This window comes from Gymnoscopelus braueri, assembly GCF_963280865.1.
Source record: "Gymnoscopelus braueri genome assembly, chromosome: 3".
Taxonomy (NCBI): Eukaryota; Metazoa; Chordata; class Actinopteri; order Myctophiformes; family Myctophidae; genus Gymnoscopelus; species Gymnoscopelus braueri.
The window spans coordinates 15,842,601-15,869,172 of NC_137612.1; the positions used below are offsets into that span (position 1 = coordinate 15,842,601).

At 43.7% G+C, this 26,572-nt stretch overlaps 1 protein-coding gene across 1 annotated transcript; it reads right to left on the reverse strand.

Annotated features, from left to right (window-relative positions):
• Window positions 1-695: 695 nt before the first annotated feature.
• Window positions 696-20,240, reverse strand: LOC308081831 (keratin, type II cytoskeletal 8-like; the record flags this gene model as incomplete). The annotated part of the gene is made up of 6 exons (XM_080423454.1): window positions 696-825; window positions 7,285-7,436; window positions 7,563-7,658; window positions 14,531-14,591; window positions 14,701-14,891; window positions 19,836-20,240. The coding sequence occupies 6 exons, from the start codon at window positions 20,238-20,240 to the stop codon at window positions 810-812; spliced, it is 921 nt and encodes a 306-aa protein (XP_080279580.1). The 3' UTR covers window positions 696-809.
• Window positions 20,241-26,572: the final 6,332 nt, after the last annotated feature.

Sequence of the window (26,572 nt, forward strand, 5' to 3'; positions counted from 1 at the left end):
TTTGTGCCATCACTTTGGATTTAAATTAGAGCCCTTGAGATTTGCTTAGGATAGACGACTTACAATCATGGAAAGGAGTAGATCACTCTTTTCAAATCTGTGATGTAGAATTTAGATTACACGTTACGTAACGCACAGTGATGACAAATGTCAGTGGTAGATATCGTCGCGACTCGCTGAGTGTCAGGCAGAAACCTCATAGCTCTAAATATAACTTTTGGATGTTTTATCTTCAATGAATGCCCTAATTCGTCGTTCAAGAGTGTCGTGCAAAAGTAGCGAAAATAGCCGATCTACAAGCTCACAGCGTGTCACATTGCGACACTCGTTTTTAGATCGACTATTTTTGAAAGATTTTGATAGTGAAAGTGGTCAAGTGTGTCTTTGGATTTTATAAAAATTGAACTATTGAAAAGTATTAACAGGAGCGTGTGACTAAATAATAACTACATTGGATCCGATCCATTAGGGACACGTTATTTTTTACTATTTTTTGTGAGTGTGTGTGTGTGTGTGTGTGTGAGAGATGCATTTGAAAAAAAAAATCTTAGGATCACTAGATGTTCAACCTTTCATTCACTGGAATGGTTTAGAGTATGGAATAGCACCGCATATTTATGCATGGTTTTTAGGGTTTTTAGTAGCACCTGGAGCTGGAGGTGGTTGTCACTGAAGATTTGCTGATGCCACCACCGCTTCCATACCACCCACTTCCATAGCCACCGCTTCCATAGCTGCTACCACCACTTCCATAGCCACCGCTTCCATAGCCACTACCATAGCCGAATCCTCCTCCACCACCGCCGGAGCTAGAACTGGAGAAACCTGTGAATGAAGAAAAGAGAAGTCAGTCAATGTCATAGTTGATTGGGTTGTAAAGGTTTGTTTAATGTTCACGTTATTTTTTTATTCTCTGTTGATGATTGGTGATAAATAATCAGTGTTGGAAAAGTTACTCAAAACCAGTAATATATTACTTACTACATATTACTTGTTTAAAAAGTAATATCTTTACTTTACATATTACTCCCTGCCAAAAGTAACTAGTTACTTTACTTTACTTTTTTTTTTCTCGCCCCCAGTAATTGCATCCTTTCTCCCTAAAAGTCTGACTTTGCATTTTCAACATTAGCAGTTGTTTTTTTCTCTTTTCTGCAGCCTACATTGTAAAATCCTCATTGTTGATTAAACTCTAAAAAGTGTTCTGTACACATGACATGATGGGTCCATTTGGTTCCATTTGTACACTCATTTGAATTAAATGAACACTAAGACTTTTACTGTGTATGAATTCATAGAGAGAGAGAGAGAGAGAGAGAGAGAGAGAGAGAGAGAGAGAGAGAGAGAGAGAGAGAGAGAGAGAGAGAGAGAGAGAGAGAGAGAGAGAGAGAGAGAGAGAGAGAGAGAGAGAGAGAGAGAGAGAGAGAGAGAGAGAGAGAGAGAGAGAGAGAGAGAGAGAGAGAGAGAGAGAGAGAGAGAGAGAGAGAGAGAGACACTCATCGGTTAACAAGTCGCTTATAATAAACAGACATGGCAACACTGTTTGATCCAGTTTAAGGCCCGCCCTTCCGCAGCCGATAATTCACACACAGACAAGTGCGCAATGTTTCCGTATCCGCTCAAGAGTGTAGACTTAGACCGGATCAGCAGCCTGCAAAGCAACTCCATCCCATTCCCAACCAGTCCACCATTATATCAATGGACCAGGCACGTGCAGAGGGGGGGGGGCTTTCGGTGCTTTGAGCGCCTGCCCTTTTGCCTCAAATTGCCCATTTCCCAAAAGACACATTTAAAAAAATATATATATATTTTGTAAATTTTTTATGGCCTGCCCAACATCCGTGGCCCTTATCAAGACAAACATTTGACAAATAATTATAATTTCACTATCATAATTATTATTTATAATTTAAATGAGCTAGCTGCCATCAGTCAGTTTTAGTCTCACTTTTCACCTGATGCAGTGATGTCAAGTGCCCTCCCAGGGGTCATCAACATGTCCGTACACGGACAAACATGTCCGTGGCCAGACATGTCTATGTCCGAGGCACATTTTTTATTTTGGTCCTTGGTTCTGGTGACTCACCCTGCCCTCATAATGCGTGAGGGGGCCGTGTTTTTCCGATTTTTTTTTCTTCATTTATTGTATTTAATTTTTTATTTAATTTTTAAAAAATAAATGAAAAAAGTAATTGAAAAAACACGGCCCCTCACGTATTGGGGGGCGGTATGAGTCACCGGAACCAAGGACGGTGTTTTTGATGAATCTAACATGGTTAAAATGGAGTTTGAAGTTACAATGGGTTTGTACAGGAAGGGGGCGTGTCTGATCAAATGAATATCAAATATCTAAATACTGAATCGAGCAACTTAAAAACTGCCTGGGGGGTTCACAAAAGCCTGAGTAGACGATAAAATGACCAAAGTTTTTTTTTAAAGTGAAATATCCCTTAACACATTGAATGCCAATCGCGTAGATCTACGCGAACCTATTTAAAGCCGCAGCGTGCCAATCGCGTAGATCTACGCGAACCGCCGATTCGCGTTGATTTTTTCCAAGGCGCACTTTCTGAATGTTTTGATCCGGTTCCGGTTTGAAAACAGGAAACAGAATTATCTGGGATCCGGTTTTGCCGATCACGTGAACGTCGGCCCTCGTTGTAATGACGAAACTGAAACTCAATTCTCTTCCTGTAGTTTTTTCTCCTCGCATATCACTGTTTAACGTAATCTGCTCTAACTACAACCATGGAGCTCCGTTTGACACGTGGTTTTCACTGGTAGATTCAGTGAGAAGTCTCCGATGTGAACAGACAGTGCACAGCTCAATCTTAAGGATTTTAACAAGGTCTATGACGACGTGAAAAAAACTAAAAAACAACAATAACACGTTGGCACTGGTGAGTACATTATGAGATTAACGTCTGGCATGGAATGTGTTGTTAATGTCCTCAAAGTCACGCATCCAACAAGCTTTGAACTGAGCAGATTAGACCTTCCGTTCCAGAGATAATGGCCAAAACATCTTGAAAACGGCCACTTTCACCGGTTTTCGATCGCCGATTTTCGATTGAGTTGAAATTTCTTTTTTGGTGGTAATGGAGGGGGGTGGGGGGCGAAAAATCTCACCTGCCCTAAATGTAAATCCTGGGGACGCCACTGACATGAGTTGCAAGAGATTTTTAGTAGGCCTATTGCACAACCGCTCACAGCATGTTGTGAGCTTGTAGATCAGTATTTTTCTTCTTTTTAGCCTATAATGACATGCCCAAAATTGGGATGTCAGGGTTAAAGTGGTAGCTATACTTTCAAAAACCTGGAGACTGGGAAGTTATCCACTGTATACTGGCAGGTGACATTCCTGAGACAGGCATTAAATGTGGCATGGTCCAAGTATAGTCCATGTTTGGGATTTCAATAATTGGGTCTTATCAGTACAGAGCTTTAGCACAGTACAGTGCTTTCATCTTACATCGCAGGAGCAAAAGGGACATACTTGAGGACAGGAAGATCTTCCAGCTAAACTAGTTTTTTGTGTGTCAACTTTAAGAGTTGTGGTTTCCATTAAGGTGAACAGGTACTGTACTAGCTATGTTGATGACAAAGTCATGAAGGGCATGGCAGGATTGAAAGGAATGCAGTGTCATAATAGTTTGATGCAAAGGTGCCTAACTTTGATCAGAGGTGAGGAGGTCTGATGGTGAGGCTCTGGATCAAGGGTTTCCATGGATTATGATTGTGGAGTGTTACTACGGTTATTATTAGCATTATTGGACACTTTGAAACGCTTTCTCTCAACTGACATAAATGAAATGTACTTGTCCAGTTCTGCCCTCCTTTGCCTCGGTGCTCCTTCTCAACAGATGACATGCCTTCTGTTTTTGCTCTTTTCCTGCACAATTTTTCACATGTGGTCACTCACATTACCGTTGACTTTAATTGTTTCATTATCTGGCTCCTCACACACTCTATTAATCCATTGTCTTAAAAAATATAAATACTAGTATCCCACAAGGATTGAACGGATCATTTGACATTTTCGGGGAATCTTGTTGTCTTGTTGTCCTCATATGATGCAATCATGTACGGGTACAACATACAATACCACAAATCTCCTGCAACATATTAATGAGAATGTCATCCCGACACTTTATGAGTCACCAACATTATTCAAACATTTTTTTTAAGATTCATTTTTGTATTTTAGAATATGTTTTTACATTATAATGAAACATATGTAGGCTATACATATTTTTCTTTAAAAACAAAAAGGAAAAAAAGAGTGCCACGGACATAGACAAGTCTTGCCACGGACATATTTGTCTGTACGGATATGTTGATGATCCTGCAAACTTTGGAAGCCAACCTTAGCCAATCAGGATGGAAATCGGACAGATCCGTGTTGATCACATGACTATAGAGATACTGTGTACCGATTTGCATGACGTTTGGATAAAATCTGTAGGAGTAATGTGGGTTTTGCACAAATCGGCTTCCTGGTGGCGCTATAACAGGCCCATGTGAAAAATTTGGGTCAGAGGTTCTGAATTGGCATCGAGGGACTGTGTGTGCACAGTTTCGCAGCGAGCGGGCCAACGGACACACGGACAGGACACACACGGACGGACACACGGACGGACACACGGACGGAAGGACGGACAGGGGGTAAAACATACTCTCTCGCCATGCCTTTCGGCCTGGCGGAGACGATAACACTCCATCCACAGCCTAGGATCTCCTCCAACCTAAAAGTTAGCTCACGTCTGATCAAAGTTAGGTGCCTTCGCATTAAACTATTGTGACACTGCATTCAATTACAATCCTGGCATGCCCCATTTTATCCTTGATGTTTCCGTGAGAAGCATTTAACATGTCTAATAAATCAGTGTAGCTTGTAGGGTGTGTCTTTTTCCATTGTACATGTGCATGCCTTGGACATTCTCATCAACAGAGAATACCTGATCACCTTAATGGAATCCACTAGCTACTATACCTTGCCAAACCAAAGCTGGTTGAACTTGATCTCCTTCTGTCCTCAAGTAACACTGTCTTTTGAAAAGCCAGCAATCTCTATATTAGCTATATGATGTATAATACACACCCACTCACCTTTGAAGCTAAGCGGCCCTTTTGAGCTTGAAGCACTGTCTGTACTGACTCAACTATTATTATCCAAAATAATTAAGATTATTTCCAATCTATGTGATAATTAAGTAAACTGTATCCTGGCTGTAGCTGCAGAATTATTTCTCCCTGGTCTGCTACTGCTGAAGCATGCATGTTACTGCATTAGCTGTTTCTCACCTCAAATGTTTTCAGGTACATATTTTAGTACATTTTGATCTTCACCTGCCTTATCTGTTTTCTTTGATCATTAGTATTGAAGAATGAAAATGGGAATGATGGCGAATAGTAGGGATGGGCAATATTATCGATATCACGATATATCGCGATATTTTATTTCGCGATACTGTATCGATACTCCAGTATCAATATCGCGATTTTCAGATACAGGCTTTATGAAAAACATTCAAAGAACCTATCACAGATCTGCAGCTACTCAATATGTAGTGTATATATAAACAATATGTAGTTGTGATATATGTATATATCGCAATATATCGCAATATATCGCAATATATCACAATATATCGCAATATATCGCAATATATCGCAATATATCCCAATATCGTGATACGACCCAAGTATCGTGATGCGTATCGCAATATAATCGTATCGTGACCCAAGTATCGTGATACGTATCGTATCGTGAGATTGTTGCCAATACCCATCCCTAGCGAATAGGCTACATAGAGAAATGTTAATTATTTAAATGTGTACATGGTAATGAGAATGAGAATGTATTGCTTATTTTATTGCAATTTGCACTGATGAAAGTCCCACATGGACTGAAGCTGTCAAATGAAATTAGTTACTTTGCCCTCATCTTAAAGTTAACGTGTTAGGCTGTTTGTGGTATGATGCAAGGTTAACAGGATAGCTGGGCACTAGGGACATCTGGGCACCTTGATGTATAATTGGTTATTTTTTTTATGTTAAAAAATATGATTAGAATATGCCTAAACATTCGGCAATTAAGGTCTAATATTTCTACAATTGCTACAAATTGCTACAAAACCTGTATCCAGTCATTTTGGGGCATAAACAAGAAGTTAAAATTAAAATTAAGTCTGATAATGATGTACCATGCATGTTCACATCATGTATACTGTACATTACTTAAGACCATTTTTCAAATATGTATTCACCTGTTTCCTAGGCTGTGTGTTTTCCACTTCCTGTCGGATTTCATTATATTAGTCATCTGACCAGTTTCATTGGATTTCATTGGATCAAATCGACAGGAAGTGGAAAGCCTAGGAAACAGGTGAATATATTTTTAATTTTGGACAAAATAGCCAATTTTACATCGAGGTGCCCATACAGTATGTCCCTAGTGCCCACCTATGTCCCTAGTGCCCACCTATGTCCCTAGTGCCCACCTATGTCCCTAGTTCCCACCTATGTCCCTCTCTAGGTCGTCCTCAGACGTGTGGAACATCTTGCTCCATTAGCATAAGACATCCAACATACTGCATTTCTGGTGTGAAATAGCACGAGGGACACCCACAAAAACACCACCCCAAAAATCGGCGCGCGCATATTTGCCCTTTCGTGGACATTTTGAGCGCCTGCCCCTTCAGCACTCTCTGCACGGCCCTGCAATGGGACCAAAAACAACACAGGATCAAATAAACACACTCAAGCCCAGAGTACCACCAAGGCTCGTGAAAAAAAGTAATAACTTACTTTTGGAAAAAAGTAAAAGTAATATTATTATTCAAAACGTGAAAGTAATTAGTTACTTTACTAGTTACTGGAAAAAAGTAATATTACTTTAAGTTACATATTACTTAGGTTACTTTCCAACACTGTAAATAATGATGTTAACACATTGGGTGCCAGCATTTTTTCATAACAACTTACCGTGGGTGCCAGCATTCTCCCCATTGACTGCGCTTTGCTGTTTAAAGCTCTAGACTCCACGACGAGCAAATCCACGTAAAAAAAAGCATCCATTCATGTAGCGCGATGACCCTGGCTACATCCTGGAACGATAACATTTCACTCGCGAGTTACAACGGGGGGGGGGGGGGGGGATCGCGCATCGAGCATGACCGGTTTTCCCCACCGGAAACAGATTCTGAGATATAGGCGTTTTAAAGAAGGAAATAGACAGGAAGCGGATGGGGAGCCATGTTTTTGTTTCCGGTGATCTTGTACCACTGTTCTGCATCAGCTTTGCTACGGTTGGCGATGTCCTCATACTGAGCGCGCACTTCAGCCACGATGGAGTCCATGTCCAGGTTGCGGCTGTTGTCCATCTCCACGACGACCGAGGTGTCCTTAATCTGACTTTGAAGCTCACGCAGCTCCTACACAAGCAATTGATGTTTTACAATTTGTCTTCATTCATCGATTTGTACTGCAGTTGCATGGATGGTGATGTCTCACATTCAACAGACATATGACTACGTCTAGTTTGATGTACTAGTACTTACAGCCTCGTTGACGGCCATGAGGAAGTTGATCTCATCTTGAAGAGCATCACACTTGCATGCAAGGTGGAATTGGAATTGGAGGGCGCCATCGACATCCTGCAAAGAGAATTTATGAAATGTGTAAGTAACAGTGCTGCCTCCAAATGGCAGATTGGTTAAGATCCAAAGTTTAAAAATGTTTAAACAATTCTGTCATTTAATAAGTCAATAAGTTAAGCTAAAAAGCGATGTTCTTTGTAACAGATCATAGTATTTGTACTGCCATCTAGTGGTGGAGGTAAAAAGGTATAAAAACGAAAACTAAAGTAAACTGCACTCAGTAAAGCTAGAGGTTACGAATGTAACCCCGGTTTTAGTAGGTTCGGAGTTTACTACTCACTATGGGATATCAGCGCCCCCAGGCGATGGACAGAGCAACACACACGCTCCCGATGCCAATTACTGATTGGCTTAGGGTATGTCACGAGTCCGGAAGACCCGGGAGTACAAAAGCTCCCCGTGACATAGGCTCTTCCTCTTAACATTCTCCTCTCTGCATGCCAAATGCGCACAGAAAGGGGTGCCTGGTGAGTAGTAAACTCGTAACCTCTAGTTTTACCACGGTTCTCCGTTTACTACTCACTATGGGAGTCATAAACCCCCCTTGAGGTAATGAGCCACACAACCCTGACAGGCCCGCACGCCCCTCAGCCCCTAGGTCCCGCCCACCCCACCGGGCTGGGGTGCGGGATAGATAACCAAGCTAGGCCCTGACAGACTCCAGAGTCCGCCTATTTACTAACAGGCAGACACAAGCCTGCCTCATAACTCAATATGAGGAAACAGGGCCCCATCTCCTGGGAGCCAGCCCAGCTGGTCCCATGGAAACCCAAGAGGAAATCGAGAGATAGGGAGAAAAGCCCCAAGCCTACTCCCTTCCCTCCACTGGTCTGGAGGCAGCCGCTACGCCTAGGACCGCGCGCGCCAAGGATGACGCCGCCACGTCCAGGCTGTAGAAAACCGCAAAAGTCGATTGGGACGACCAATTTGCGGCTGCACAGATCTCCTGGATCGAAGCTCCCCTGTAGAGAGCCCATAATGTAGCCATGCCTCTAGTAGAGTGAGCCCTCAGACCCTCCGGGACCGGGGCACCACTACTCACATAAGCCAACCTAATGGCATCTCGGATCCATCTAGAAAACGTTGCCTTATTGACCGCCTTCCTCTGAACTCCAAGGCCCAAAAGAGACAAAGAGCTACGTCGATGAGCGATTGGCCGCTGTCTTCTGACAATAGAGCTTCAAAGCTCTCACTGGACAGACACAATGCAACCGCCTATCCTCCGCCGAAACGAAGGGAGGCGGATGGAAGGCTACCAACTCACCCGGATCCGGGGCCACCCCGGTCCTGGTAACGAACGTCAGGTTAGGTTTAAGCAAAACCCTCCTGTCATTGTTAAAACACTTCATGCACTCCGGACTCATCGAGAGTGCATGCATGTCACTGACCTGTTTAGCCGTAGACAGGGCCACCAAGAGGACCGTTTTGAGACTAATGATCCTCAGATCCACAGACTCAAAAGGCTCGAACGATGGACGGCATAGTGCCTCCAGCACAACCGTCAGATCCCAGGCTAGGAACAGTGGCCTGTTACCCGGCCTGGCTCTCCTGGCGCCGCACATAAACCGGCGCACCAAGGGGTGCTGGCCCACCGTCTTGCCATCGAAACCTTCGTGGCAAGCGAAATGGCCGCCCAAAACACCTTCACTGTTGAGAAGGATAAATCCCGATCTAGCCTTCTCTGCAGAAAGTAAGAATGCTACACACCGAGGCCTGGAAAGCCACCACCACTGGTGACTGTTCCAACCACCATCTGACATCATAAGCATTCCTCGTGGACACGGCCCTTGCGCCCTGGATGGTAGCCACCACGTCAGGGGGAAGGCCACACGAGCTCAAATTCACCCTCTCACGGGCCAGACCCATAGGTCTAGGTCCTGAGGGCGTCCCCCCTCCCTGCCGCAGCAAGTCCCTGCTGACAAGGAGGGCCCAAGGCACGTCGTGAAGGAGAGGAGTTATCTCCTGACCTCTACGTGTCCCATGCTGGGGCCACCAGCAACATCAACAACCCTCAGAGCCTGACCCTCCCCCACATGGGGAGGATCAGCTCCATTGGCGGGAAAGCATAAAGCAGTTCGTTCAGGAGGCTCGGCACATGGAACGCCTGAATGGACGCGAGACGTGAGTCGCATCACAGCGTCATCTCGCACGCTAATCCGTCCAACACCAGGGAGGCCAAGCCTTCCTGCTTGTTGACATAGCACATGGTCGTGGTGTTGTATGTTCTGATCGAGACATAACAACCCCGAAACCGAGCCCCGAACTGTTTGAGAGTGAGGAAAAACCCCGTGAGGCTGGCGTCCGTGGTGATGACCTTCTGCGATATCACAGCGCCTATACTGACCCCCTGGGACAGAAAGGCCACCTGCGACCACGATCCGAGTGTCTCCACGCACCCTGGAAACACCACCACTTGCTGATAGTCTGAGGTGAGTGGGATCCGAAGAGCCCGCAGCCACCTCTATACAGGTCTCATGTAGAACCTGCCCAAGCGGATGACTGAAGCCATGAGACTCACCGCTTGCATGCCTAGTTTGTAAGTGACTTGACGCCCCACGCGAAAAGACCTCACACAAGCTAAGACGCTGTCTAACCTGCCCTTGGACAGCCGCGCTCTGAGCGTGTTCGAGTCCAGCGAGATCCCCCAGAAGGTGGTCCGCTGAGATGGAACCAGAACGCTCTTCTGGACGTTGACTGTGAACATAGCGACGTCAGGTGGGAGAGGGCCACGGCCGTGTGCCGTGCCACCTCCTCCTCTGAGCCTGCGGCAATTAACCAGTCGTCAAAGTTAAGTCGACAGACTGATCCCCTGTCGCCGCAGTGGAGCTATGGCCGCATTGGTACACTGCACGAGCACTCGCAGGCTTAATGACATACCAAAGGGAAGAACCGTGTACTCGTACACTCCCCTTTGTAGCCGAAGTGCAGGAATTCTCTGTGTGGAGGCCAGACTGGAACGTGGAGGCAAGCAACCTAGAGGTCGAAGCCCGTCCACCAGTGCCCCTGACGTACCGTTCGCAACAGCTTCACGGTCGTCAACAATGAAATGGATACTTGTTGAGGCCCTTCAGATTCAGAAAGGGCCGTACGCCCCCCCCCCCCTTTTTTCTCACCAGAAAAAGCTTTGAACAGAAACCCAGTCGGTTCTGATTCGTAGATATTTCTCTGGTAGCGCCCTTGCTCAAGAGAGAGAGAGAACCTCCTCTCTCAGAGTCATGGCTGCTTTTATCTTCCGCATGAGAGAGACACACTTGTCTGACATAGGAAGTAACACAAGGCATGTGGAAAACACACCAGTGCAACCACAATGTGTTGTTGTTGTTCAGGGGAGCCTGGTCAGTACAACCACAGTGTGTTACTGCCGTACTGAGCTTAACCAGTAAAACACAGTGCAACGCTGATGTACTGGGATAAAAACAGATTCGGATTGCAACCCTCCCAAAAGCTGCTCACCGAGCGAGCGAGTCGGGAGGGGGCGCTGCTGTTATCAGTCCCGTGGGCAACGTGCACATTTCCACGGGGACCGATGACGTCGCCACGCGGTCCAGCGTACTCGTACTGTGGCGTCCATTAGAGACCGTTAGTGTCTGCCATGCTGTGAAAACAGGCCTGTCAGGCACAATGGGCTCATAGAGGAGGCCATCGACGCCCAGGGACCCCCTGGGACCCCCTGGGACCCCTAGCGTCGTGACCTCCTGACCGGGGCTGGATAATGTGCTTGTGTATTTTAGGAAATTTTTAATGGAACAAAATAAAGCACAGAGACAGTGTAAAACAACATAAACAGTTTAACATACTCTTATGAAAACCCTTTATGTGTGTCTCAAAGCACCCAATGAACCTGAGCCTCCATCGTGGTAGTGTAGACAAAGGGCTAACTAGCTTAGCTTGTAAGCTTAGCCTGGTCTAGTCTAGCCTAGCTACAGGTCGCTTTTAGCCTTTAGCTGCTACCTGTAGCTGTTTGGCTAACCAAGAACGAAGGAGAGCTATGGCCACCGCAGCGTTGTTTTAGGGAACTGGCTAAGCGCTGCACCAAAACAACACTGCTCTTTAACTGTGTCGATGTTAGTGAGGCTAGTCAGCCGCTAAGTGAAACAACAGCAGCCTGACTCTATGGGCTCATAGAGGAGGCCATCGACGCCCAGGGACCCCCTGGGACCCCTAGTGTCGTGACCTCCTGGCCGGGGCTGGATAATGTGCTTGTGTATTTTAGGACATTTTTAATGCAACAAAATAAAGCACAAAGACAGTGTAAAACAACATAAACAGTTTAACATACTCTTATGAAAACCCTTTATGTTTGTCTCAAAGCACCCAGTGAACCTGAGCCTCCATCGTGGTAGTGTAGACAAAGGGCTAACTAGCTTAGCTTGTAAGCTTAGCCTGGTCTAGTCTAGCCTAGCTACAGGTCGCTTTTAGCCTTTAGCTGCTACCTGTAGTTGTTTGGCTAACCAAGAACAAAGGAGAGCTATGGCCACCGCGGTGTTGTTTTAGGGGACTGTCTAAGCACTGCACCAAAACAACACTGCTCTTTAACTGTGTCGATGTTAGTGAGGCTAGTCAGCCACTAAGTGAAACAACAGCAGCCTGACTGGAGGCTATGCTAACCTAGCAGGTACCATAGCTAGTAATAGTCACGGCTAACTCACCAGGAGTGAAGAGACGTTGACATCCGTTTCCATGGAAACAGGTGACGTCGACACCTAATCCACCGGGCCCGTGCAAGCGCGGGGGTCACGTGACTGAGTACGGAAGCATTCCACGCTGCTCCCTTGGTGTTTACAAAGTCCGTCGCCATCTTGTCTAGGCTCCTTGGCCTGGCTAAAGGAAGCGACGGAGCCGCCTCCACCGAAGGAAGCACTCTGTCGCCCTCCAGAGGCTGGCGTGACACGGTGCTCGGCAGGTTGTAAATATTGGGGTGACCTTCGACCCACGCCGCCATCTTGCAAACCTTCCTTCCCACAGTGGGCCTCTGGTGCCCTCTGCCGGACGGATGGTAGAATTGGAAATTTTGGCGTGACCCATGTACACTGGCGTTTAGAATTAGCAATGGGTTTATTACCTTTGTCTTGTTCATAGCATGCACAGTATTCATCCCAGCAGCGTTTGGAAAGTCACCAAGGGACAGTCCAAGCGCTTTGGGCTTATAAGGGGTGGTTATCAACACGGGGACCACCTAGTGATCCCTATGCGTCGATGCACCCCGACAGTTGTTGAAAACAAGCAGGGAAGTATCCCATTAGTGTCTATCATGCTGTGAAAGCAGGCCTGACAGGCACAATGGGCTTATAGAGGAGGGCATCGACGCCCGGGGACCCCCTGGGACCCCTAGCGTCGTGACCTCCTGACCGGGGCTGGATAGTGTGCTTGTGTATTTTGGGAAAATTTTATGGAACAGAATAAAGCACAGAAACAGTGGAAACAGCATAAACAGTTCAACATACTCTTCATCCAGGAGCTCCCACTCTGGATGTCACTGTGTAGCCTCGTCCTTCGTGGTACAGACCCCGGCTCTGAAGAGGCTAACGAGCTGGTGTTGTCCTAGCGAGCAAGCTAAGCTAGAACAGCGCTGCTAACAACCTGTTGCTTAGTGAGGCTAGCCATTCGTTGAAACCAGCCGCCACAGGTTCGAGGATCTCTTCCTCGGTGGCTGCGGGAGGTTCTCCCCGTCCGGGGTTCGTCGTGGACACCTCCTGGGTGTCCTGGTACGACGGGAGCTCCAGGAAATCCTCCCCGGGTCCTGGCGCAGAACGCGTGATCGACCCCCAAGCAGTGGATGAAGACGCGGTGGGGGTCGTCTGCGGCGATGAGGGGGTCGCATTCCGCGAACCCGCAACTCCTCGGCGGTTCCATCTTGGTCTGGGAAAACAACAGGCTAATAGCCTAGCTAGTAGCGTAGCCTAGCTGCTAGTATTAGCTAACCGGCGTTAGCAGCTAACCGGCGTTTTCAGAACAGACCAAGAATTAAGGAAAAACTTGAGGAGATAGGAAAGGAAAAATTTATATATAAGTCTCGGGAGTGAACTTATAAATAGCAAGATTTTTCCCGTGGGGAATATTCCTTATTCCCGCTAAGGGTTTTGTTGTAAAAATCTTTTTGAGTACTTTTTGTGTGTGAATTAGTCTGCGCATACGCATGCATAGAGTAGAAAAGAGGAAGAGCCTATGTCACGGGGAGCTTTTGTACTCCCGGGTCTTCCGGACTCGTGACATACCCTAAGCCAATCCGTAATTGGCATCGGGAGCGTGTGTGTTGCTCTGTCCATCGCCTGGGGGTGCTGATATCCCATAGTGAGTAGTAAACGGAGAACCGTGGTAAAACCAGCATTCCTCCAGTGAACAGTGAGCTGTGCATGTGTTCTGCTGAGAATAATCTTAAAACGTTTTTGCCTTGGACATTATTTATCTGTAAGTACATCTAAGTTGTAGGTAAACTTGATGTTTACAGCTTCTCCTGTGTAGACTAAGTTGTTTGTTTGGTTGATTGTTGTGTAAGCACATGTGCTCTGCATTCCATGTTAGCTTAATGCTGCAGTGGCTGTATTCTGTGTTTGTAGCATTGTGTAACTGGTTCAAATGCAACTACTTACAATGTATGTATACTTACATGCATACTAATTCATATGTATGTGTATTTCTGTCTATTTCTGTACTGTTTCAGTTTTACAAAATACCCTGCAGAGACTTCAGTTAATTACCAAGAAAAGTCAAGCCTTGTTTGTTTATTGGAGGATCCCAGGATTGTTAACTAGCTGTCTAGCTTCACATAGGCACGTGTTGCAAGGGCAGTATAGTAACCATGTAGTTTAGTTTCTTTCATACTGCAGAAGGAAATGGCGGGAGGGTCTTGCTCCATTTCTCATCCTTACCTTCTTCAGCAGCACAAACTCTTTCTCCACATATGCACGTTTGTTGATTTCATCTTCATACCTATTCAAAACACAAGGGACCCACTTAGCATGCTCGCTCTCTGGCCATCATTAAAAAAATGGTTTTATTTCATTCTATACATTCACAATTTCACGCCATCAAGTCTCACTTGTTCTTGAAGTCTTCGACCAGGCCCTGCATGTTCCTCCGCTCTCCCTCCAGCTTCATCTTCTCGTAGCCCAGCCCGTCCAGCTGTCTGCGCAGGTTGGAGATGTAGGCCTCGAACATGCTGTCGATGTTGGAGCGGGTGGAGGTCTGTCCCTGCAGCAGGTTCCATTTGGTCTCCAGCATTTTGTTCTGCTGCTCCAGGAAGCGTACGTACAGTATAAGAGAGGAGAGGAGAGAGAGAGTAGACATTGTCAGTTTGTCACACGGCAAACACTGTCATTCTAAAATAAAAGTTTGGTTGGTTGAAGCAGTAATAGTCCAGGCATTTTAGGTCAAAATGGGGGTCAACCTCCCACTAATTGCAACAAAACCAAACTCAGCTGATTTTGTATCCTCAATATGTCCTGAATCACAGAAAAAAAGTCGCAAGGAATCGTATGAAGGGAAAGTTTTGAAAATGACCTGTAAGTATAACGCTTTTTGGCCCTTTCTGCTAGATTTGACTATGCTGTATTTGTTCCTTGTAGCAAAACAAGGATACAGAATATCAGTGACAAGAATTGATTAGGATCACATAATCACACAACTGATCAAGTACTGATCAAACAACTCAATTCAATTATGCGCACACAATATCACACTACAAAATGCTTAAATAGGTGATGTCACAATTTCCCATTGACGCCCATGTTAAAAAAAGGATTTGAGCATGTTTTCTTGTCTAATTTCCACAAAAAAGGTTCAATACTGCCCACTATCAACCAGAAACTGTTGGATGTAGTACAGCGCTTGTAAAAAGAAAAAGAAAAAAGCCTTAACCCTTCGAGTGCTATTGCTGCATTTTATGCATTGTTATGAACTAATGTTCATTTCATATACATTTTTATGTGAAGCACTTTAAGCTGCATTTTCTGTATGAAAGTGAAATAAAGTTATTATTATTATTGTTATTATTATTAATATTATTAATATTATTATTATGAAGTGAATTAAAAATGTTTTAGAAATCAGAACTTTGATTTTTTTTTACTAAATCCGAAAATAGTCTGGCACTGTGAATTCCACCTGAGGTTTTGGAGGACAATCCCTGATCGAAATATGGTGAACTTCATCATGGAGATGCTGTCAAACCTCAGCTTCACTCTACAGACCAGTAATGGCCAGCACAGCTGGCTCAGATGACTGAGGAATGGTATTCTGTAAGGGTGTGTTCTCTCCTCAATGCTGTAACATCTACATCTATGACCTACCAGATACAACATGGGGCGGCAGTGGCTCAGGGGTAGAGTGGCCAGGGTAGAGTGAACTGGAAACCGCAAGGTTCCCAGTTCGATCCCGGACTGGGGGGCTCCCCCAGAGTTAGTGTCGAAGTGTCCTTGAGCAAGACGCTGAACCCCTAATTGCTCCCGATGAGCAGGTTGGTGCCTTGCATGGTTTCCTCCGCCATCGGTGTATGAATGTGTGTGTGAATGGGTGAATGTAATGCACAATCTATGTAAAGCGCTTTGGATAAAAGCGCTATACAAATGCACCGTTTACCATTTACAACATGAGAAAAAATATGGTTATGTGGACGACCTAGCCATCATGCTGAGATGACTAACATGGAAGCAAAGACCAACAGGATGGCCATAGCTGAATGAGTAGAGAGCCAGCCTCAGAAGCAGAAGGTCTCAAGTTCGATTCCCAGCCCCGCCAAGTTGTTGATGTGTCCCGATGACAATACACTTCTGAAACTTAATTTCTCCCACGGGATCAAATAGGTCTAATTATAATTGAAGGTGATGGAAGACGGTCTCAACCAAGACATGGGCACCATGGTAGCCTACCTCTGCAGTTGCCGTTTGTAGCTCAGCATTGGCAAGACAGTGTCGGCGGCATACCATCTTCACAACAGAGAAGATGGTATCTTCACAACAAAATGCAGTGCTTTACATCAACAAAATCACATAAGAATGTATATGAAATTAACATGAAAACCGAGTGCATACAAATGCATAATACATAACATACAGAAATGGCACTTGAAGGGTTAAGATTAGTTTCTTCTTCTTTTTTTTAACAAGCACTGTAATGCATCCAACACAGTTTCTGGTTGATAGTGGACAGTATTGAACCTTTTGTGTGGAAATTAGACAAGGAAACATGCTTAAATCTTTTTTAACATGGGCGTCAATGGGAAATTGTGACATCAGCACATCATCTATTTAAGCATTTTTCAATATGTTCCACCACTGGGATTTCTTAGGACTTTTGATATGTTATAACTAACATATTTATGAAACAAAAAAAGTTGAAAGAGTTTCTGTTGCAATTTGTCCTAGGTTAACCCCTTATTATCCATAGAACGCCTATACTTAATATGCCTGTTTAGAGTGGGCCACTTAATTGCAGCTTTCTTAAGAACCGCTCATCCAAACAAGTTCAAACTTGATACTACATTTCTCTGGGTCCTCAGCAACACACCTGCCAAATGTCAACTTCATACAGTGTTCGGTTTTCAAGATATATAATTGTATGTGTAATAACAGTGTGGATGGCGGCCATTTTTAAATTTCCCTACATGCAATTCCTTGCGACTTTTTTCCTCTCATTCAGGACATATTTAGGACACAAAATCAGTTGAGTTTGTTTTTGTTGCAATTAGTGGGAGGTCAAGTGCCAATATTACTGGACTATAAAGGCAGAGACATGAACAGAGTAGTTGTACGGTGTTGAATGTGACTTTTCATTTCCTTTTCTTTATGGCCTTGAACTTCAATGGAGATAAAGGGCGTGTCAGATGCTGGTATGCTCCTGTGTTAACTTTGAACGAGCAGCAGAACACGGAAAAAAGACCACACCTTTACCTTCATAGCTTAATAGATAGCATCATAGGCAGGGGTGCACATAACTGGTGCGCAGGTGCCCATGCGTCGCCAAAATATATTCTGCGCGGCACATCAGACGACGCGAGGCGCTTTTGCGTACCAACAGCTGGGACAGGAATTTCCAAGCTTTTATTTTTTAGCAAAAATAAAAAATAAAAGCCTGGAGAATCGAGGAATTTACTTCCTGATGCCACACTCACACATGCACGGTGATGCATGCCCATACACAATACACACCCATGGGGAGGAGGCGGAGGTGGAGGGGACGCATGCTGCAGTGCACGTGATTGTGTGAGTGTCAGGCCCGCATTAACCGTGGAACTTAGTGGAACTTGTGTTCCACGGCCTGCAGCCTGCAGGGGCCCTGTTTTAATTATGTATTTTAAAATATAATATATAATATATATTCTTATTATTTATAAAAATGTATACATTCGGGCCCTGCTGTGTGAATTATATATATTTAGAAACATGTGTTGCTTTAGTTTTAATGTTGAGCGGCAGAACATGATGCAAGCCTCTTGCATACCGTCGCTGGTACTGATGTTTCAATTCTACTTCCTCTAAGTACACAGAAAAATAAAACTACTGTCGACTAATCATTACAAGCGGCTCTTATTTTGAAATCCTCTGGTTTTAGTGTACGTTTGTTTCTGTTAACCCGTATGACTCTCTGCTATCATGGTCTGTGACAGCAACACAAATAAACAAGAACCATGTGGATTAAACGCAAGATTTGGGCCAACGTTCATATTTACGATATGAAAACCAGCTCCTGTGACTTAAACATTGTACAAACTTTGGAAGTGCCGTGCGTTAAACTCTTTGAACCTCCGCAGCATGGTGAGTTAATCTTACAATGAAGATGTGTGTGTGTTTGTGTGCGTGTGTGTGTGTGTGTGTGTTTGTTTGAAGTAGGCTTAGGCTGTATCTCACGTGCTGTGTTTGAATAATGTAGCTCACAGTTGTTAATGTCATCTGCTCATCTCTGTCTGTCTATCTGTCTGTCTTAGTGCTACCATAATGTAGGCCTACACTGTGAAAATCTAAATTACATATTCTTAATACATTTGTACTGTGCAAATAGCTGAATATGATGGGGTAGTAGGTCTACGCTACTGTATTTTAACATCAGTCATAATGGTGAGCCATAATGTTTTCTGAGGTGGTAAAAAGGTTGAGAACCACTGCGGTAGACTTCAAGAGGTGGGTCTACTTGCATGATTGTCACATGTTTGGTGGGGATCTTTTTACTTTAACTTTTCAAGTACATTTCAGAGCGTGTACTTTTGTACTTTTACTTGAGTAATTAGTTGAATGAGTACTTTTACTGAAGTCGCTTTTTACATAAGTAAATGTATCTGAGGCTACTTCTACTTTAAGTAAAGAAAGTGAGTAGTACTTTTCCCATCTCTGCTGATTATTGTTTTCTCAATTCTAAACTTGAATTGTTGAATTTCTTATGAAGAATAAGAAAATTAATATGAAACATTTGTTACCCATCTCATCACCATATGTCTTGTAGCCTACGACTGTAATGACCATAAAGTAACCTCCTTAATAATAAATGTAATTTGTAATGATAGACACTGTAGTTATAGCATAGACTGAAGTTGGAAAGGCTGTGCCCAGTGCCTGTGTCAGTGCCGATCGTGCTGGCGGTGGCACGTGCACCGAACGCACCCAATTAGTGCTGCACGATTCTTGCTCAAATGTGAATCACGATTTTCCTCCATAAGAATTGAGATCACGATTCTCACACAATTCTCTTGTAAATATAAAAATATTAAGCAAAAAAAAAAAAAATGTAATTGAAAAAAACATCGTCATAATTTAAAATCGAGATCGCATAGGTGTCTGAATCGAGATCACGATCTTTTTTCGATTAATCGTGCAGCACTACACCCAATATTGTCTGATTAATGTAGAGGGGGGGGGCCTTTTTGGTGTAGTTCCACGGCCCTGAGGGGCCTTAATCCGGGCCTGGTGAGTGTGGCCTCAAATCCTGTCGCGCGACTCGCAAGCAGCAAGCTGCTGGCTGTGTTGCAGGCACTCGTCACCGATGATGAACGCACCGTGATGGTGCAAAATATGCCGTGAACGTCCCAATCTGGCGGATAAAAGCAGCGCAGCACAGGGCACCAACCTTGGGGAGGGCACCAAACGGCGAGAAGAAAAAAAAAGGGCGAAAAACGGTGGAATTTTTTTATACAACAATGTGCTAAATAAACTAAACTAAACTAAACAAGAATTAATGGGAACTGACCTTGTCGATGAAGGAGGCGAAGCGGTTGTTCAGGCCCTTGATCTGGTCCTTCTCATGGCGGACTGCCGAGATGTTGGGGTCGATCTCCAGGCAAGCAGTGGGGCTTGTAAAAGTCATTCTAGTATTTTTAGGTATACCGCTACCAAAATAGCTTCCAGATTCCCTTCTGACACCTATGGTGCTGCGCCTATGATTTGCACCACTTCCATAGCAGGATTTGGACCTCACGGAGCTCATGGTCAGCCCAGGATTGTTGACTGTGTTGCAGGAGGAGGACAGAGGCTGAGTGAGCTTCAAAAGGAGAGTCAAGATCCTCTGAGTGTAGTCCTGCTGACGCCGCCTGCTTTTATGGTTGCACAGAGCTGGAAGGAGGGTGGGCGGGGCTTCCACCTGGAAGGGCAACATTTTAACCACTTCATCCTGCACTCACACTTTCTCTGTCTATCCTCCTCCTCCTACCCCTACCTCTACCCCGGCCTCAGCCTCGGCCCGCCCCGGGCTGTGGCTGGCAGGAGTGTCCAGGCCTGTAAAACAGGTAGTGAAGGGCTTGTCGAGAGATAAGTTCTGACACACCCTGCCTCAGGTCTGGCTGTAGGGGTAGAAAAGTTGAATTAAAATATTTAGAAAAAAAACTAAAACTAAACCTGATATAGTACAGTATATTAACGTTATCGAGTCAATTGCTAGTCTGTCCAGTTGGCCGTCGACGCGTTAGACGCGCGTTTAGCTTTTTCAATGTTTAATCTGTGATCGCGCTGTTCTGTATATTTTTCATCATCAGTTTCACTTTCTGATTCCTTCAGACTCACCGGGTTCCGGATTCATGACGCAGATTCCGTTTCCAGTTCTCTTTTTTTTCCCCCGGTCATTTTAGGCCAGAATAGGGAAAAACACGTTTTTTTCACACGGTATAAAAAACGAACGGAGAGCTCCACTTCTATTTTCTTTAGCCTGGGTGACGAACAGTCATCGTCGTCGTGTATCACATCGTACTTAAGCCCGATCAGCGATCTGCGAAAACGTCACATCCGGTTATGACGTATGGACTGTTTGAGCCTGTTTGGGGGGGGTCGAGCGAGTGAGTGAGTGATCGAGGTGTCTATCTGCTGCTCTCTGCTGGTCGATCTGTCGTGTGTGTTTAAAACCGCAGCCAGTCGGAGTCACGTGGGAACGCCGAGCAAGATGGCTGCACTCTGATAGAGCTCCGTAAACCCCACCACTAAATGTAAACTTATTCGACGCTATTTACTCCACCTTTCCTGATTTAAAAGGGTGAAACTACTTGATACATAATCCGTTGCTTACTATTACCAGTTTGAGGCTATATGGCTACCAAATCTAAGTATTTCACGAGGGGGAACTCAACAACACCGCGCTCAGAGACGCCGCCATTAGCGCAACAAGAAGCTAATACAATGGAAAAGCTAATGGCTGAAATCACCAAGATGAGTGCTACTTTAAGCTTGGTGGCTACAGATGTATCCACGATTAAAGCAACAACAGCAGAGCTAGTCCAAAAAGTGAACGAGATTCAGGAGAGAGTGACGGTTGCAGAGGAAAGAATCTCTACATTGGAGGATGACGCGGCGCATCTGAGCTCGGCTAGTGTGAGACACGACCAGCTCCTGGAAACCATGTGGAACCGAATTGAAATGTTGGAAAATCGCGGTCGACGCAACAACGCTAGACTGATCGGCTTGAAAGAGGGTCTGGAAGCTGACGATTTGGAGAAATGCATGCAACAGATCCTGACCGAGGGGTTGGGGATCGAATGGAGTGCGGAATATGAGATCGAGAGAATACATCGTGTGCCAGCTATTAGACCTGACCCGACGCGACCACCCAGGGTTGTGGTGGTTCGCTTTCTGCGCTCCTCTGCTAGGGAGAAAGTTTTGCAAGCGGCCAAGGCAAAGAGGGGAATTCAATCGTGGAATGGATTTAGGCTGTCAATTTTCCCTGACATGTCCAAAGAGCTAGCTGATAAGAGAAAAGGGTTTAATACAGCCCGAAAATTACTCCGAGAAATCGACGTCAGGCACACGCTCGCTTTTCTGGCGATTTTGCGTTTCACATGGAAGGGGAAGAAGCTGGAATTCACGTCCAGTACGAGCGCGGAGAAGTTCATCAACCAACGTTGTATGCGCAGTGAGTCCATCCACAGTGAGCGTCTATCGGACACACACACTACTGAAGAAGATTGAAACCAGGGACTGTGTGATGGACTGGATGAGTCAAAAATTTGGTGGAGCATAATACATTGTCATTCAGGTATGGTGGGGGGAGGGGGGTGGGTGAGAGTCGCAGCCTGAAGTTATCTAGCCCATAGTTTAACTAGGTTAAGTGGGTTGGCTGACGTGCAACGCACCGCGCGGACCAAATTGGTTTGCCTTTTTTCTTTGTTTTTCTTTTTTGGTGTGTGTTTTTTGATATCTGTCCGTAGCTAGACGTTATTTGGACAGGGAATTTTTATTTTCTTTTTATTTTGTTGTTTGCCCCTCGTGAAGGGAGGGTTTTGGATATGTTTAAATATTTTGATATCAAGTGTGTAACTATATTGATGGTACAGCAACAGCATGTTTATTTTTGTGTATTTTTTCTTAGAATTAGCCTTCTGAGATGCTTAATATATGAAGGTATATGGAAAGGATGTGAATATGGTTACGTTTATTTCATGGAACATTAATGGCTGTGGGAACCCGGTTAAGAGAAGGAAAATATTGACCTATCTTAAACATAAACAAGCTGATATTGTGTTTATACAGGAGTCGCACCTTAAGGATGAGGAAGCTATAAAATTTAAACGAGGTTGGGTGGGACAGGTATTTTTTTCTTCATTTAACAGTAAACAAAATGGGGTAATTATTTTAATTAACAAACAATTGAGTTTTGTAATGCTAGGAGAGACCAAAGATAAAGCTGGGAGGATAATTTGTGTAGATGCTTTGATTAATGGTGTTAAAGTGATTTTGTGTAATGTGTATGCACCCAATAAGGATGACCCAGCATTTATTAATGAGGTGAACAACATTTTGGTGCTAAGGAGGGCCATATAGTGGCAGCAGGGGACTGGAATCAGACTCTCTGCCCTGTTTTGGACAGAAGCAAATTTAGGGCAACAGCGCCCCCAAGAGACCGGGCAGCGCTACACATGCTAATGGAAGATGTATGTTTGGTTGATGTATGGCGGCTGGTTAATCCTTGTGAAAGGGAATACACTTTCTATAGCCATTGTCACCAAATTCATACTAGAATTGATTATTATTTAATTTCCAAATCCATTATTAAAGATGTAATTGATAGTAAAATTGGCACAATAGCATTATCAGACCATGCATTGGTTGAACTTGACGTTGACCTGAACACTGAGACTGGTAGAAAGGGGAGATGGAGAATGAATACTATGTTACTGCAAGATGACATATTCAGTGTTAAACTGGCTAAGGACTTGACGTCTTTTTTTTTAATTAATTTGGGGTCAACCGAAAGGATTGCCACGGTGTGGGATTCGTCAAAGGCATATATTCGAGGTATATTAATAGCACAATCATCTAAAAAGAAAAGAGAAAGCATTGAACAAGTACGTAAACTTGAAGGTGAAATTGGTGCATTAGAAAAAGATTTGGCAGAACATTACACTGAAGATGTATATCAAGAACTATGCAAATGTAAATTTCAATTGAATGGGATATATAATAAGAAAACAGAATATGCATTATTTAGGCTGAGGACAAATTTTTATGAAGGGGGAGAGAAGACTGGCAAACTCCTGTCTCGACAATTAAAACAAAAAGAGAATAATAGTGTTATTCATGCAATTAAAAAGGGAGATAACATAGTATCATCATCTAAAGAAATCAACCAGGTATTTCAACAGTTCTATGAAAATGTATATACATCTACCTCTAACTACCAGCAGAGGGAGCTAGAAGATTTTCTTTCTAGGATAAATCTGCCCACTATGACCACACAACAAGCTGAGTCCCTTGATGCACCTATTACTGAACAGGAGGTCAGAAATGCTATTGCAATGATGAAAATGGGGAAATCACCGGGTTTGGATGGTTTTCCCATTGAATATTATAAAAAATGTATAGATATATTGGCCCCTATTTTGACTAAAGTATATTCAGAAGCATTTAATTTGGAAACATTGCCAAGCACTTTTAACGAAGCACTAATAACCTTGATTCCTAAGAAAGACAGGGACACCACAGACCCATCAAATTATAGACCTTTAAGTTTAATTAATGTAGATTGTAAATTATTGACCAAAATACTAGCCTTACGGCTGGACAAGGTACTACCAGACATTGTCCAGGCTGACCAAGTTGGTTTTATTAAAGGTAGAACCTCAAGTGATAACTTGAGGAGGTTGCTACACCTCACGTGGCGGCACGCGTCGGGTGCCATACCGGTCGCCGCCTTCTCTCTGGATGCTGAGAAGGCTTTTGATAGAGCAGATTGGGGGTTCCTGTCAGCTGCCATGTCACGCTTTGGTTTTGGTCAAGGTTTCAAAACTTGGTTTAATATTTTGTATAAAAACCCAAAAGCTGCAGTGATCACAAACGGTTTCATCTCCCCATTTTTCAATCTAACAAGGTCGGTGAGGCAGGGCTGCAGTCTTTCGCCGTTGTTGTTTACGATTTTCCTAGAACCCCTGGCAGCCATGATTAGAGCTAATACAGCGATAAAGGGGGTGGAGGGAGGGGGGAAAGAGCATAAGCTGATGTTGTACGCGGACGATATATTATTACTGATAACGGACCCTGCTAACTCCCTCCCTCCCTTGATGGATACTATTCGGACATATTCGAGCTTATCTGGTTATAAGATTAACTGGAGTAAGTCTGAGGCCATGCCGATATCTAAATCATGTTACTCACATACAGTGTCTCAATTTGGCTTCAGATGGGTTCCTATCGGAATGAAATATTTAGGGGTTAAACTTACTTCAGATTTGGACAAAATTGTCACACTAAATTATGAGCCATTACTGAATATGATAAAAAATAATTTGGAAAAGTGGGGTGCGCTGAAACTGTCTCTACTCCACTACATCTCAGAGGCAAATATTGTACTTTTACTCCACTACAATTATTTGAAAACTTTAGTTACTTGTTACTTAGATTTTGATTATTATTACAAAACATACATTAACAACTTCAGCTCTATATACATTTCAAAATACCTTTTCCACCACTGCAAAAATGGAATAAAGACAAAAATAAGAATAAAACAGGTAGTTAGTTGAAGCAGAACATATTTTAAAGCAAAAGAAAATAATAATAATATGGTCCAAACTCCCTTGTGGTATATGTCACTGTATCTGTATAGTTGCATACAGTGACATATATATATATATATATATATATATATATATATATATATACATATACATATACATATACATTTACATATATATATATATATATATATATATATATATATATATAATACCAGGGAACATGGTATAGATTTATACTTATTTATTTATGAACGAGTACCGTACATGCTGTTTTTCTACAACTGTTGTCCTGTACCTCCATCAAATGAAATGAAATGTAATAAAATAAACTGGTGTTAAATAGCTGGTGGAAAAGAGAAGTAAACAGGCACTGATAAATACATCACAGTTTGAGGTGAAGAAATCGTGAACTTATGAGGAAGAGAATCAAACTGATGGTGGAGGTTGAATGAACTCAAGTCAAATAGCCAGTTTGTCAAGAGAGAGAACTCTGTGTAAATCATGCTGTACAGAATGTCCATGTTGCAAGTGTGAAGCGTGTGAGGTTGCATGACAAGCAAAAAAAAAAAAAAAAAAACATTTTCCAAAGGTTTCCCCTCTCTCTCTTTGTATCTTGTTCCATCTGTGAACATCAAGTTGAATATCTAGTTTTTGATAGACAATGGTCTAATTGTACAGTACAGTACTCAAGTACTGTACTTAAGTACACTTTTCAGGTATTTTTACTTTACTGGAGTATTTCATTTTGACCAAGAAGTCTGTGCCCAATATATTACGGTCCCTTGCTTGCTTTTGGGTACCGACCCACTGGTTGAGAAACAGTGCCGTAGAGCAAGTGTCTTCAATGTTTTTTTGTTTGTTTTTTGGTGACCTTTTTCATCCCGCCGGGGAACTTGTTTTCCGCTTCACCCAGCTGAGTGCTGCCCACAGAGGAGTGCGGAGGAGGAAGCAGTTCAAATCAAATCAAACTTTATGTATAGATTACATTTACATAAAACCAAAGATTGCCCAAAGTGCTGCACAGAAAGAAACAAAAATAACCCCTGGTGGCGCTATAAAAGGCAAATGTGAAAAATGCAGGGCAAAGGTTTTTCCTTGGCCTCTAGGGAGTGTGCGTGCAAAGTTTCTGGCAGATCGGTGCAGTTATAGTTAAAAACGCCTGTTATAGCGCCACCATGAGGCTGATTCAAGTGGCATTTCTTCCTCGGCCTAGTGGGAATGTGCGTGTGAAATTCACGGAAATCGCAAGCTGCGTTCATGATTTGAGGCATTGTGTTCAAAACGGAGCAATCCTGCAGACTTTGGGAGCCAATCTTAGCCAATCGGGATGGAATCTGGAAAATCGGACAGATCCGTGTTGATCACATTACTATAGAGATACTGTGTACCGATTTGCGTGTTTTTTGGATAAAATCTGTAGGAGTAATATCCAAAAATGTGTTTTGCAAAAGTCGGCCTCATGGTGGCGCTATGACAGGCTGATCTGAAAAAT